Source organism: Pteronotus mesoamericanus, unplaced genomic scaffold (assembly GCF_021234165.1).
Source record: "Pteronotus mesoamericanus isolate MK-2021 breed Mesoamerican mustached bat unplaced genomic scaffold, CSHL_Meso_final contig_82, whole genome shotgun sequence".
Lineage (NCBI taxonomy): Eukaryota > Metazoa > Chordata > Mammalia > Chiroptera > Mormoopidae > Pteronotus > Pteronotus mesoamericanus.
This window is the reverse complement of record NW_026555265.1, coordinates 8,191,672-8,203,457: the sequence shown is the minus strand read 5'-3', so window position 1 is coordinate 8,203,457 and position 11,786 is coordinate 8,191,672. Positions and strand designations below refer to the sequence as shown.

The window sequence follows — 11,786 nt, the reverse complement described above, 5'->3', positions numbered from 1 at the left end:
CTCCATAGATAACCTCACAGGTCTGAGAGTCAGGAACAGACTCACCCTGCATCTCCAAGAATTAACTCAGAGTCAAAAGAAAGCCCACTCTCCCAGAAATTAACTAAGAATATGGGACATACTTGAGAAGGCTGTTCCCAGCCACAGTACCCAGAGTGGCAAAGAGCCAGAGGGGCCCCTGACTTAAAGTAGGATCCCCTCCCCGAATCACCTCAGAGCAAGGCAGAGACCACGCACTGACCACACCATCGCACGGCCGCGCGCTCTCAGCAGCACTTCCAGACGTTCGCCTGATCTGTTCAATTTTCCTCTTTATTCTCTCCCCACGGGCGGGCAAACAGAACCAGAGTAGTGCTACTCTTCAAAAATAACAAAATGTTTTATACACACTTCTGTATATACAACTGAACAACATTTTACATGTCCCTTTTGCACAGCAAAAGATATAAACATCCAGCTCTTGAGAACACAGTTATGTACAAAAACAAAGATGTCAAAAATACTTCACAACAGTGCAAAAATATTTTTACACAGTATCATGGAGTGAGATCTTTTGAGCAGAAGGAAGGTGTGTGTTTCTAAAGGAAAACTCCTTTTTTAGATATTAGATGTCTTTAACTGTAAACAAAATACAACTTTCTTTCCTTTCCCTCCCCACCCCACCCCCACCAAACAATTATCTGAGGAATTTGGCAGAATTTCAAGGGTCTTAGTCTGAGGTAAACAACCCAAGCACTCGCACCAAAAGACTGGGGGCTAAGAGGGGGGCACTAAAGCCTCAAACCTTGTGAGTAAATTCCCTTTCCTTTTAAATAACATGCCAGTGACAATGCGAGCCTGCTCTCAGTGAGAGGGATGGGGAGGAAGTTAACCCCTCCTCCCGAGGCCCCAGCTGCCCCACAAACAGGAAACTGGCCGGCAGGCACCTGACGCCTGCGGGGCTTTGCTAAATTCAGCGGGCATTTCCCTCACCCGGGACCCCGGAGGGCTGCCTCGCTCCTTCCTTGTAGGGTCCCCACCCCTGCACATCCCACCCAATCTCCACAGGCAGCCTGAGCTCCACTTAAAACTGAGCCAAATATGTTCGCCTTAAGTGTCCATTTCCCCTTTCCTGGGCGCGAGCTGGGGCCGGGCGGCGGGTGGGGTCAGGAGGCGGTCGAGAGACGCGGGGGGTCATGCCGCGGCGCCAGGGCGCGCGCAGAAAGTGGCGGGGAGCTCAGCCCGAGTTCGGCTCATCTGGGTTGGCGCGGTCCGTAGGGCCGGACTGGTCCCTGGCGGTGGCAGGGGTGGCGTCTGGGCCCCCGCCTTCTATGGAACTCTCGCTGCCGGTGCTTTCACCAGACAGCAGGCGCGTCACACGCAAGTCGGCCTGCAGGCTTCGCACGTCGTTGCCGAAGCTGAGCTCGCCCAGGTCGTTAATAACCTGCGACAGCTCCGCCTTCACGTCGGAGGAACTGCCCAGCAGCAAAGGTGGCGGCCCAGCCCCGGGGCTCAGCGACACCCCGCCACCCCCCAGCGCCTCCTCCCTGCCACTCTCCAATGTGTCCAGCAAGTCCCCGCATTCAAAGTGCATGGCCACCATCAGGGCCCGCTGCTCCTCGACCTCTTCTGCCGGGACCCCCTCCCTGACACGGTCATCCTCCTCCTCCTCCTCCTCCTCCTCCTCCTCTTCCTCGTCGTCCAGATAGCCCTCGTTCTGCTCCTCTTCCTCTTCTTCCTGAAGCTCCTGCTCCTGCTGTTCGCCGACCAGGTCCTCAGTGATGGAGCCGAGCTTGGGAGCGCTGCGGCTGCGCTCCACCGGCGGCTTGTAGCAGCAAGGTCCGTGCAGGAGCAGCTTGCGCAGCGGCACTAATGGGATGGTGTGCGCGCCCACCAGCTCCTGCTGCTGGTGACGCGCGTCGTCCCGCCGCTTAAGCCGTTTAAATTCCGCCAGTGCGTTGGCCGAGGTTTGGTAGAGCAGCAGGGCCATGGCCTGTGCCTTTTCGGGCTTCGACACTAGCACCGCGTGGCATCGCAGCATTACCGCCTTGTGCTTGAGCTCGTGCCGGTACACCCAGGCGAAGACCTTGGGCAGCCGCGCGTCCGCCACGCAATAGGTAACGCGGTGCAGCAGGTAGAGGTGGCCCGGACGGCGCATCGCGCGCTCCTCGGCGTGCACCATGCGGATACCCTGCGCGCTCACAGTCAGCTTCATCTTGGTGCCCTGACGGCCTGCCTCGCTCTTGCTCCAGATCTTGCCCACCGCTAGGTCGGTACAGCCGTCACCCCGTGCCTGGATGGTGGTGGCATTGCCCAGGTAGAGCACAGTGTAAGTGGGGTCCTCGCTGGTGATGTGCAGCTTCTTTCGCTTGGAGCGGAACATGCTGCCCACTCGGCTAAGCGCGCCTTCGGGGCACGCCCGCGCCAGTGAGCTGAGCGCTGAGTAGTGCAGGCTCACCGCGTAGTGCTTGGGCTTGGACGCCTGCCTTGGCGGCGCCTCGGCCAGCAGCTCGAACTTGTGTTTCTTCCACGGCAGCATCTCCGGAGGGCGCCCCCGCGCAGCTGGGCGGCGGCGGCGGCGGAGCACCGGGTGTGAGCCCCGCTGAGCCACCCGCCTAGGCCGGGGTCGGCCCGGGCAAGACCGAAAAATAAAACTCTGCTGGGAGTGGCCCAGTGGTAGGGAATGGGGGGTGGGGAGGCAGGAGAGGGGTGTAGTGCTCGGGAGCCCTGCAGGGGTTAGGGGTAGAATTTTTTTAAAGGTCAGAAAATATTCGGCTGCGAGTGTGGAAAAAAGCGCACACAGGATTTACCCCAGCCTGGGCAGGGACAGAGGCAGAGTCTTAGGCAAGCAAAATGAGAAAAAGACCGAATGAGAGTTGTGTGGAAAATATCTTTAGGAAACAACAACAACAAAAAAAGATGCGCCTCTGAAAATAAATAGAGGGACCCCGAAGCAAAAGCAGCCGAGATAGTGCGAAAATAATGCAGGAACTCCTCGGCAAATATGCGAAGGGCCCCCTTCTCACACACACAAAATTCCCAGGGCTGGGGCGAGAAACCTCGGAAACTCAACAGCAAGTGAGCCTAGGGGCCAAGGGGTGCTGGAAGCGGAGAGCCTCTCCGCTGGGCTGGTCCCAGAAACAGCTGCTTGCCGCAAGCGCGGTCAGATGGTGGGTCCCGCTGGCCGCGGAGGGCCCCGCGCAGCACTCCCGCCGTGGCTCTCACTGCATCTTGGCTCCGATCGGAGGCGGGGGACTCGCGCTCGGCCGGCTCACTGTCCGGGCAGGTTCTGCCGGGTAAGCACCGGGCTCCAAGGGCGGGGCGCGCGCATGGTCCGCTCCGGGGACGGTCGCTACCTCATTTCTTCCTTCCGGGGTTGTCCAACTCCGCTCCCGAGCTCCCCTTGGTCTGCTACTCGCCTATGCACCGCGACCCCACCGGTGCTGCGAGAGCTGGCCAGCTCGCCAGCCTCACATCCTTGCGATCCGGGAGGAACCTCACGGGTAAATATAGGCCGGCGCGAACCATTCGCCGCGCGGGGACAGGGGAGGAGCAGAGAGGATTATCCTTTTCGGTCTCGGACGCCCGGCGAGTTCCTGGTCTCTTAAAGGGACCTAGTTGCAGCCATTAGTCAGGGGAATGGGGAGACTGGTATAGTCCAGCAATTACACCTCAACATTACCAGCATCTCTTATCTACAGATATCGCCAAGACCTGGGGTTACCCCTCTGGAAAAGCATCTTAAATTATGACACTCCACCCTCAGGATGAATTGCAACTCACTGAATAAATGTCTCCATCGAAACTTATGGAGGAGGTGGTAGAAGGTAGGATTTTATACTATAATTTACTATGCAAAAAGGTTGGGGGAAATAGTAGTTCTTTCATTGTGTGACAGCTTTCTGAGAATGGCTAGGGGCTGTTTAGTATTTTTTTTTTCCAGAATTATATTCTATTAAAGAAAGTAGAGAGGGGCAAAGAAAACACCAACAGGTATCTTTCATTATCTGGAGTCTTTCTCCACAGGTAATAGTGAGATGACTGGAGTGAACAATATAATATATGGTCTATAAATAAGGTGCTACCTGCTCCTAACCCCAGCAGTACCCCCTGCTGCTGTCAGGTTTCAGACTATCTGTTTTCTGAGATATATTCAGTTTCCAAGTAATGTTTATGTGTGACCAGAACTCAGTTTATTTGACAGCCCAGTCATTCAATTTGATTACATCATTGACACCTCTTGGATAAGAATTCCTATTAAAAATTCAAGTGACATTTTTTACCTGAGTGTCAAATAATGCCAGGCCACCCTCCACTGGGAATGAATAATCACATAAATCACACTTTTTTATGTGCCAACTAGACAAGTAGCTTTAATCACCTGACCATCTTGATCTTTGGCTAGTAACTCATTTCTGGGCCTTTGAAACAACCTGCTTACCTCTATGGTCTTCTCAGTCAAAGCAAAAAACGAACAAACAAACAAACAAAAACAAACAAAAAGAACCCTTCTAGCTAGAATGTGTGGTAAACACCAGATGATCCTGTGTCGAATTCCCAGGTTCCACCTGGAGTCGGACAGCGTGACCTGCAATCCTCAGGCCGGGTCCTCTGGGGGATCATGGATGTTTCTGGCTTCCATGCCAGATTTCAGAAGCACTGTTCTCCTTCCTGGAAATTCCCTGGCCTTCTACCTTTGCTAAATTATAACCTTTTTTAAAACTCCAACCCAGTTTTTTCAGTCACTGAGGCTGAGTTTCAGTTTAACTGACTTCTGAGTACCTTTTGGTGCCAAACCCTGACCTAGTAGTCCCTTGCAGACTCACTTCCCGTCTCCTCTAACAAGCTCCCAGTCCAATGCAGGACGTAAACTCCACCCAACTCTGGGTTTGTAGGTTCTATGAGACTACCCTGTATCCCTAGTGCTTGGTGCAAATAGGCACTGCTTAATTGTTGAATTAATGAATGAGACACGCATGTGAACAAGAAGACAGAATGGGCTACGTGCTCTGAGAAAGACCCAAAGCTGGAAGAAGAAAAGGTTCATTGTGACTAGGAAAATCAGAGAAAGCGCCACAGAGGTAGTAGTGTATGAAGGATTAACAGGATTTCTTCAAGCAGGGAAGAATTGAAGGGCTTTCTGGGTAGAGAGGACAGCAAAGTTATGGAACATGAAAATGCATGCACATGTGCAGATTAGGATGGAGTTTAACGATTGTAACAATGGAAGAAGAAAATTTCCTGATCAAAGAAGAAAGTCCGTTGGTTGCGCATTTCGGGCCCTCCTATTCTCTGGGGGAAGGGATGCTTCTTCGTGGCCAGCTGGCCCCAGGCTGTCATGGGACCAGAGCTGTGATGTCTTACTCTTTGGTTGCATGGATGGAAACTAGGCATGGTGCTGGAATGAGCTAGTTAGGGTTATAATAAGACATACAAGCTGAAGTTAATACCTTTTTCTCTCAAATTTCGGGATATGTTGCAGTGGCAATGAAATAGACAGTACGTGCTCCAAACAACAAATTCCAGTAAAAATCCATCAAATTAACTTGTGCTAAGTGACCTTTAACTGTTCCATAATCTCAAAGTCTAAACTCTACAAAAATATACATCCTATTCAACCAGTTAACATTTCCAAACTGCTTGGAGGTTCAAGGGTCAGAACTGTTTGGGGGGGGCGGGGGTAGGACAAGTGGGAGCTAAGGTTGGCCTCAGCGTCTGCAAGGGGTGCCACCAGGGGCTTCGGGCGGTGGCAGGGAAACCAACGGCAGATTCCCCTGGCGGGCCAGGTTTTTCAGTGGCAGCCAGAGTGCCAGTCCCAGACACACAGGCCCTCGGAGCTGCTCCTGTGGACTGGTCTCTGCCACAGCTGGACTACCTTCTTAGGAAGCTTGTCTTCAACCTCAGGAGGATAGAAAGATTCTAGACAAATGGGGACACTCCTGTGTGTGAGTCCCACTCTGTGCCTGTGCTCTGAGACCCAGGAGGAGGACCAGGCTGTCTCCTAGAAGCCTGGATCAGCCTCTGGGACCCCCCTCCCCCGCTTGGAAAGCACAAGTCACAACTGAGTCTTTGTTTATTTTGTTGGGAAAGCTGATGGCGCCATTTATGAGCAGACACCGCAGGTCTGAGATGCAGGGCATTTCCAGAACAGAACTTCAGCAAAGTGAGATGGGAAAGGGGTTAGACACCCCACTGGAGGGCAGGGTTTTTTTTTGTTATGACACTGCCCCATCTACTGGTGCCAGGCAGAAGTACCACTTGGGGAGGTGGTTCTCACAGAACCAGATAAACCAGTGGTTGAATCAACAGGCAACCAAGTCACAGCTGCAAAGCAACCGGGCTTCTAACTTGACACCTGAGAGTCGGCATTTTAGCTCACAGAAAGCTTTCAGGCTGGCTTTCTCCCACCTAATTGCTTGCATAATGCTCCTCCCTTCTGGCCCCCTCCCCCAGCATCCTACTAAAAGAACATTGGCTTCAGGGACAACAAATGATGAATCTGGAATCTTCAAAGTCATTCAGCAAATATTTGTTGAGAGTCTATTGAGAATATGACGTAGTTGCTGGGGATATGGCACTAAAGAAGACAGGCCTTTGCCCTCATGGGATTTATATCCGTTGGGGAGGCAAATAATAAGCAAACAAATAGCTTACAAGACATCAGATAACAATAAGTCTCTGAAGAAAAGGGGGAAAAAAAAGTGTTAGGAGTGGAAGGTGGCTGGTTTAGACAGTGTGGCCAGGAAAGATCTCTGGGCAGAAACCTAAATGAGATGGAGCCAGCCATGTAAAGATTTGGGGCGGGGGCGGGGGGTGTGGAGAGAGACATTCCATACTGTGCTGGCAAATACGTAGCCACATGAGGTTAATAAGCACTTGAAATGCAGTTGGTCCAAATTAAGATGTGAAGCAAGTGTTAAATACACACTAGATTTTGAAGAGTAATACAAAAATGAAATAAAAATATCTAAGTAATCTCACAGTAATTGTATATTGAATGATAATGTTTTGCCTATGTTGCATTAAATAGAATACACGATTAAAATTAATTTTGCCGGTTTCCTTATACCTCTTTAATGTGGGTACTACAATATTAACAACTATATATATGCACAGCATATTGCTAAGCAAAGGGCATAGCTAATATGAAAGCCGTAAAGTGGGAATGAGCTCAGCAGTTTCAAAACTGAACTCCAGCTTCAAAAATCCCACTGTGTGATCCCAGCCTTTTTACTCTGCCAGCCCTCTTGATTCCTCACTCCCATCACATGAGTTCTTTAACCTCAAGACTTCCAGGATCTATATCAGCATTCCTCACAGAGTGTATTCACCCATTAGCTGCATTCAGAATTTGCTGGGCCAATTCCTAGATGCCACCGATAAACTGAAATCTCTGCTTAAACTTCCCCCGTGACTGAACACATCCTAAAGCGCAGGGGCCCCCGCCCTAGCTCACTTCATTTCTCCCAGGGTCAGCTCCTTCCTAGCCTCTTATCGTTCTGCTCCTCCTCACCCAAGACCTTCCAGATGAGTGTCTGGCCCACCATTTCTGTACACCACACCACCGAGCAGAGCCCCGCCCTGCACCCCTGCCCTGGTCCTCGTGCGCGGCTTCTGGAGCTGGACGGCCCAGTAGATTCCCTCAGATACTTGACCCTTGTCACACTGTGGCCTCTCCTATGGTAAGCAGATTAATGATCCCACCGCAGAAACGCCTCTGTCCTAATCCCCAGAACCTGTGATTATGTCACATTACCTGGCAAAGGGGAAGGAAGGTTGTAGATGGAATTAAGGATGCTAACTAGCGGACCTTGACATAGGGAGAGTAATCCCAGTTAGCCAGGTGGCCCAATGAGATCACCAGTCTCCTCCAAAGTGGAAGTGGGAAACCTCAAAAACATTATGTGAAGTGAAAGAAGCCAGACACAAAAGCCGTGTATCATGGTAGTCCATTTATATGAACTGTCCGCAACAGGTGAACCTATAATGACAGAACACGGGTTGGTGGTTGCCGTGGGCTGGGAGAGGCGGGAATAGGGGAACACTGCTTAACAGCTATGGGGTTTCCTTCTACAGTCATGAAAACACTTTGGAACTAGATGTAGTGGATGCACAACACTGTGGATATGCTAAATATCACTTAATTGTTCACTTTAAAATGGTTAATTTTATTCTTTATGCCTCACATTGTGATTTATTTTTAATTGGAAAGATGGAGGCAGGAGGGTATCAGAGTCATGCATATGAGAAAGGCTCATCCTTCCCTTGCTGGTTTTGAAGATGGAAGAAGGGGCCAAAGCCGAAGAACGCAGGCGCCTCTAGATGCTGGAAAAGGCAAGAACTAATTCTCCCCTAGACCTTCCAGAAAGGATACCCTATGACCCCTTGATTCTAGCCCAGTGAGACTGGTGTTGGACTCCTAACCTACAGAAATATAAATTTGTGTGGATTTAAGCCAAATTCACGGTTATATGTTACAGTAGCAATATACCTCCCATCCAGCTATCTTTTCTCTTATCTTGACTCTATTTCCTCTCCCACCCACTCCGTGAGTACCCCGAAACTTCACCACTTTTCCAAAGCTGCCCACTCCTCATCAGAGCCAAGCAATGGACTTGGTGCTTCCTTAATAAATCTGAGCCAGTTACAGCAACTTTAACTGTGTGCCAACCCATTTAAGCCCCTCACTGAGCCACATCCACACCCATTCTCTCTCTCCCCCAGGCTCAAAAGTCTTTCTTCTTTTGTACCTGTCCCCTCAAATCCATCCTTCAAAGCAGATCTGACCTTTGACCTCTTTCCAGCACAAGCATTCAGTGGCTAACCACCAATCACAAGTCACAGGCTCTAGTTCTCAGTACAACCCATGAGAATTTTCAGGTGTGGCTCCTGCCTACCTCCCCAGCCTCATTTATCACTTCTCCTGGCCTTGTAATTTCTGCACTCACCATTCCCAAGAGACTGTTCCTTCTCTTCCGGCCATTCTTATGTGGTTCTGTTTAACTACAATGATCCGCTCCTGCCACTTCTCCTGGCTGACCCCCACTCATTTTTGAAGAGCCAGCTCAGGTTCCATCTTCTCCAGAAAAATGCCCTGGCCTCCCTAACTCCTCTTCTATGCTCCCTGTGTGTACCTGTACTTCTGCACTCGCCTTATTGTAATTATGTCTTTGCCTCCTTCACTAGGCTATAAGTTCCTTGAGGAAAGTGGCTATATTCAATTCACCCTTCTCTCCTCAGCTACTAGCACTATGCCTGTCAAATCAGTATACCATAACTGTTTGAGGAATGAACACTAACCTTGTGTTTACTTTCACAGCAATTACACCATCATAAACACAGACTGTCAGAACTGAAGGAGGCCTTCCAGACAATCATCTAGCCACCACTGCCCTCCAGATTTTACAGATGAGGAAACTGAGGCCCTGAGAGTGATGTATGTGGGCATACAGTTATTTAGCAGCTTAACCAAGCGTAGGACCCATGTAGCCTGAACGTAAATTCAGGGCACTTTTCTTCCACTGAACATAAAGCCAGAGGCTTTTAAACACATAACTGTGTAGAATACACATTGTACACTCTCTCCCCTTCAATGAAGGGCTGTGTTTTGGGGCTTATGGGTCCATTGGATAGACTGGGCAAGAGCAGCCCTTATTAACTAAATATCCTTCTCCCTGTGATGTAAGGGCTGCCACCCCCATTGGACCCTTGTACCCTGGCCAGGTAACTCAGTTGCTTAGAGCATCATCCAATATGCCAAGGCTGTGGGTTTGATCCCTGGTCAGGGCACATACAAAAATCAACCAATGAATGTGTAAATAACTAGAACAAATTAATATCTCTCTCTCCCCACCGCCACCTTCCTTTCCTCTCTCTCTAAAATCAATAAATTAAAAAAAAATTTTTTTATTAAAAAAAAAACAACAGTCCCCTTGTTCCTGGCTCTCACTGCCGCCAAAGAGGTTAGAGTTAAGCAAGACTGTAGAGGTCACGCTGAGGCTTTGATGCCCTTGGTGATCAAGGTCATGCTCAGGTCTATGAGAGTCTGTGGCCCATTGGATTCCTCTGCTCTGCCCAGTGACCCTTGACCTCTCTGGGGTTTTCAAACAGTGAGCCTTCAGAACAGTGAGAGTTGTAGCAGTTCTTATTCCTCAGGAAATAGTATAAAGAAGTACCAGTGAAATTAAAGGTATATGGTAAATACTTGGAGACTTTAAAATTGAGAATAGAGAGGGTGTTATGCAACCTATGTTTTAGTTTGTCTTTTGTTTTTGAATTCTTTCTGGGCATGTGGGCCTGGCACATCTTGAGCTAGGCTATGCATTTGACCTGGCAAAGTAACACCTATTCAATCACAAATGTTAACTGTACTGGCCTCTCCCCACCAGGTGGTAGGTTGGTGCACATGGCCTCGCCCTTAAGGTCATAACCCAGTATTCACAGATTCAGAGTAGACGCAAGGAGGTGCCATGGGTGCGCTGCAGGAGGCGAAACACAGGTGCGAAAGAGTCTGGTCTGGGGTAATGATGTAGGAGCTAAACACAGTACTCTAGAGGTTCAAAGGGAAAACTAACTTCTAGCCAAGCAGTGAAGAGATGATGGTGCTCATCAGGGAAGGGGTGGGCTTCATGCTTCAATGAAGGATGAGCAGGTTGCTATGGATAGAAACAGAAGCAAGAAGTCCACAGGGAGAAAGTGGTTCACAAAGATAATAGCTGCTGCTGAATGTTTATGACTGAAGCAAAAGCAGGAAACTGAAGCATATCAAGCACCTACTCTGTGTCAGACACTGTGTTAAGTGCTTCCGGATGTTTCATCCTCATCAGTGTTGTGAGGCCCATGATATTCTCCTCATTTTACAGAGGGAATGGACTGAGGTTTGAAGGAGTTACGAAATCTGCCCAAGATCCCCACAGCCTATGCTCTTTGTGTTTGCGTCGGGTCAGGGCCTGACTCTGGAGGCCTTTGACTAGCCAGCAGAGGTGAGCTGTGGTGAGTCACTGGAAGCACTTGAGCAGAGATGTGACATGATCAGAGCCAGGGTCCAGACACCCACGTCCCAGCCCTGACTCACGAGGGTCCCAGGGCACGCTGCTGTGCTTCTCTGGGCCCTCGCCTCCCTGTTTGTGAGCTGAGTAATCCCCTTCCAGTTCTAAGATTGTATGAGGCTGTTTTGGTTTCCTAGGGCTGCCATAACAAATTACCACAATCAGGGTGGCTTAAAACAACTGGAAATTTTTCTCTCACAACTCTGGAGGCTGGAAGAAAGAAGCATGCCTCCATGCGCTCCCTAGCTTCTGGCAGTTGACTGCAATCCTTGGCTTGGAGACAAATCGCTCTAATCTCTGCCTCCATCTTCACATGGTGTTCTTTCCATGTCTTCTCTGTGTGTGTCCAAATTTGAATCTTCTTATAAGGACACCTATTAGTGCATTAGGGCCCACTCGAATCCAGTATGACACTGTTCAGCTCAACACAGGAGCCATGACAAGAAATTGCTGGAGTGAGAGAAGAGCAATAGACAAATCAGATGTTTACAAGTTCCAGAGGTCACCATGTGGCCCAAGCCTCCAGAAATGTTCTCACCATGACCCTCGTTTGCCATGAAGCCCCACCGTTCATGGCCTTTTACTAGGAATGTTTGCCACCTGAATAAGACCAAGGCAGAAATGCAAAGGCATGAGAAGGAAGGCGAGAAGGAAGGCATGAGAGCCTTGCCAGTGAGCTTTCTCATCAGTGCCACTAGAGGCAATGACCAGGAAAGAAGGAGCAGAGTGGGCTGTCCTCCCTGAAGGTGGAAGGAGGAG

The 11,786-nt window shown here is 49.9% G+C and overlaps 1 protein-coding gene across 1 annotated transcript; it reads right to left on the bottom strand.

Annotated features, from left to right (window-relative positions):
- Nucleotides 1-212: 212 nt before the first annotated feature.
- Nucleotides 213-3,455, bottom strand: FAM43A (family with sequence similarity 43 member A). The gene has a single exon (XM_054585151.1). The coding sequence runs from the start codon at nucleotides 2,516-2,518 to the stop codon at nucleotides 1,217-1,219; it is 1,302 nt and encodes a 433-aa protein (XP_054441126.1). The 5' UTR covers nucleotides 2,519-3,455; the 3' UTR covers nucleotides 213-1,216.
- Nucleotides 3,456-11,786: the final 8,331 nt, after the last annotated feature.

Excerpts from the sequence above, each read along its gene's own strand:
- FAM43A (XM_054585151.1), bottom strand. The coding sequence starts at position 2,518 with ATGCTGCCGTGGAAGAAACACAAGTTCGAGCTGCTGGCCGAGGCGCCG.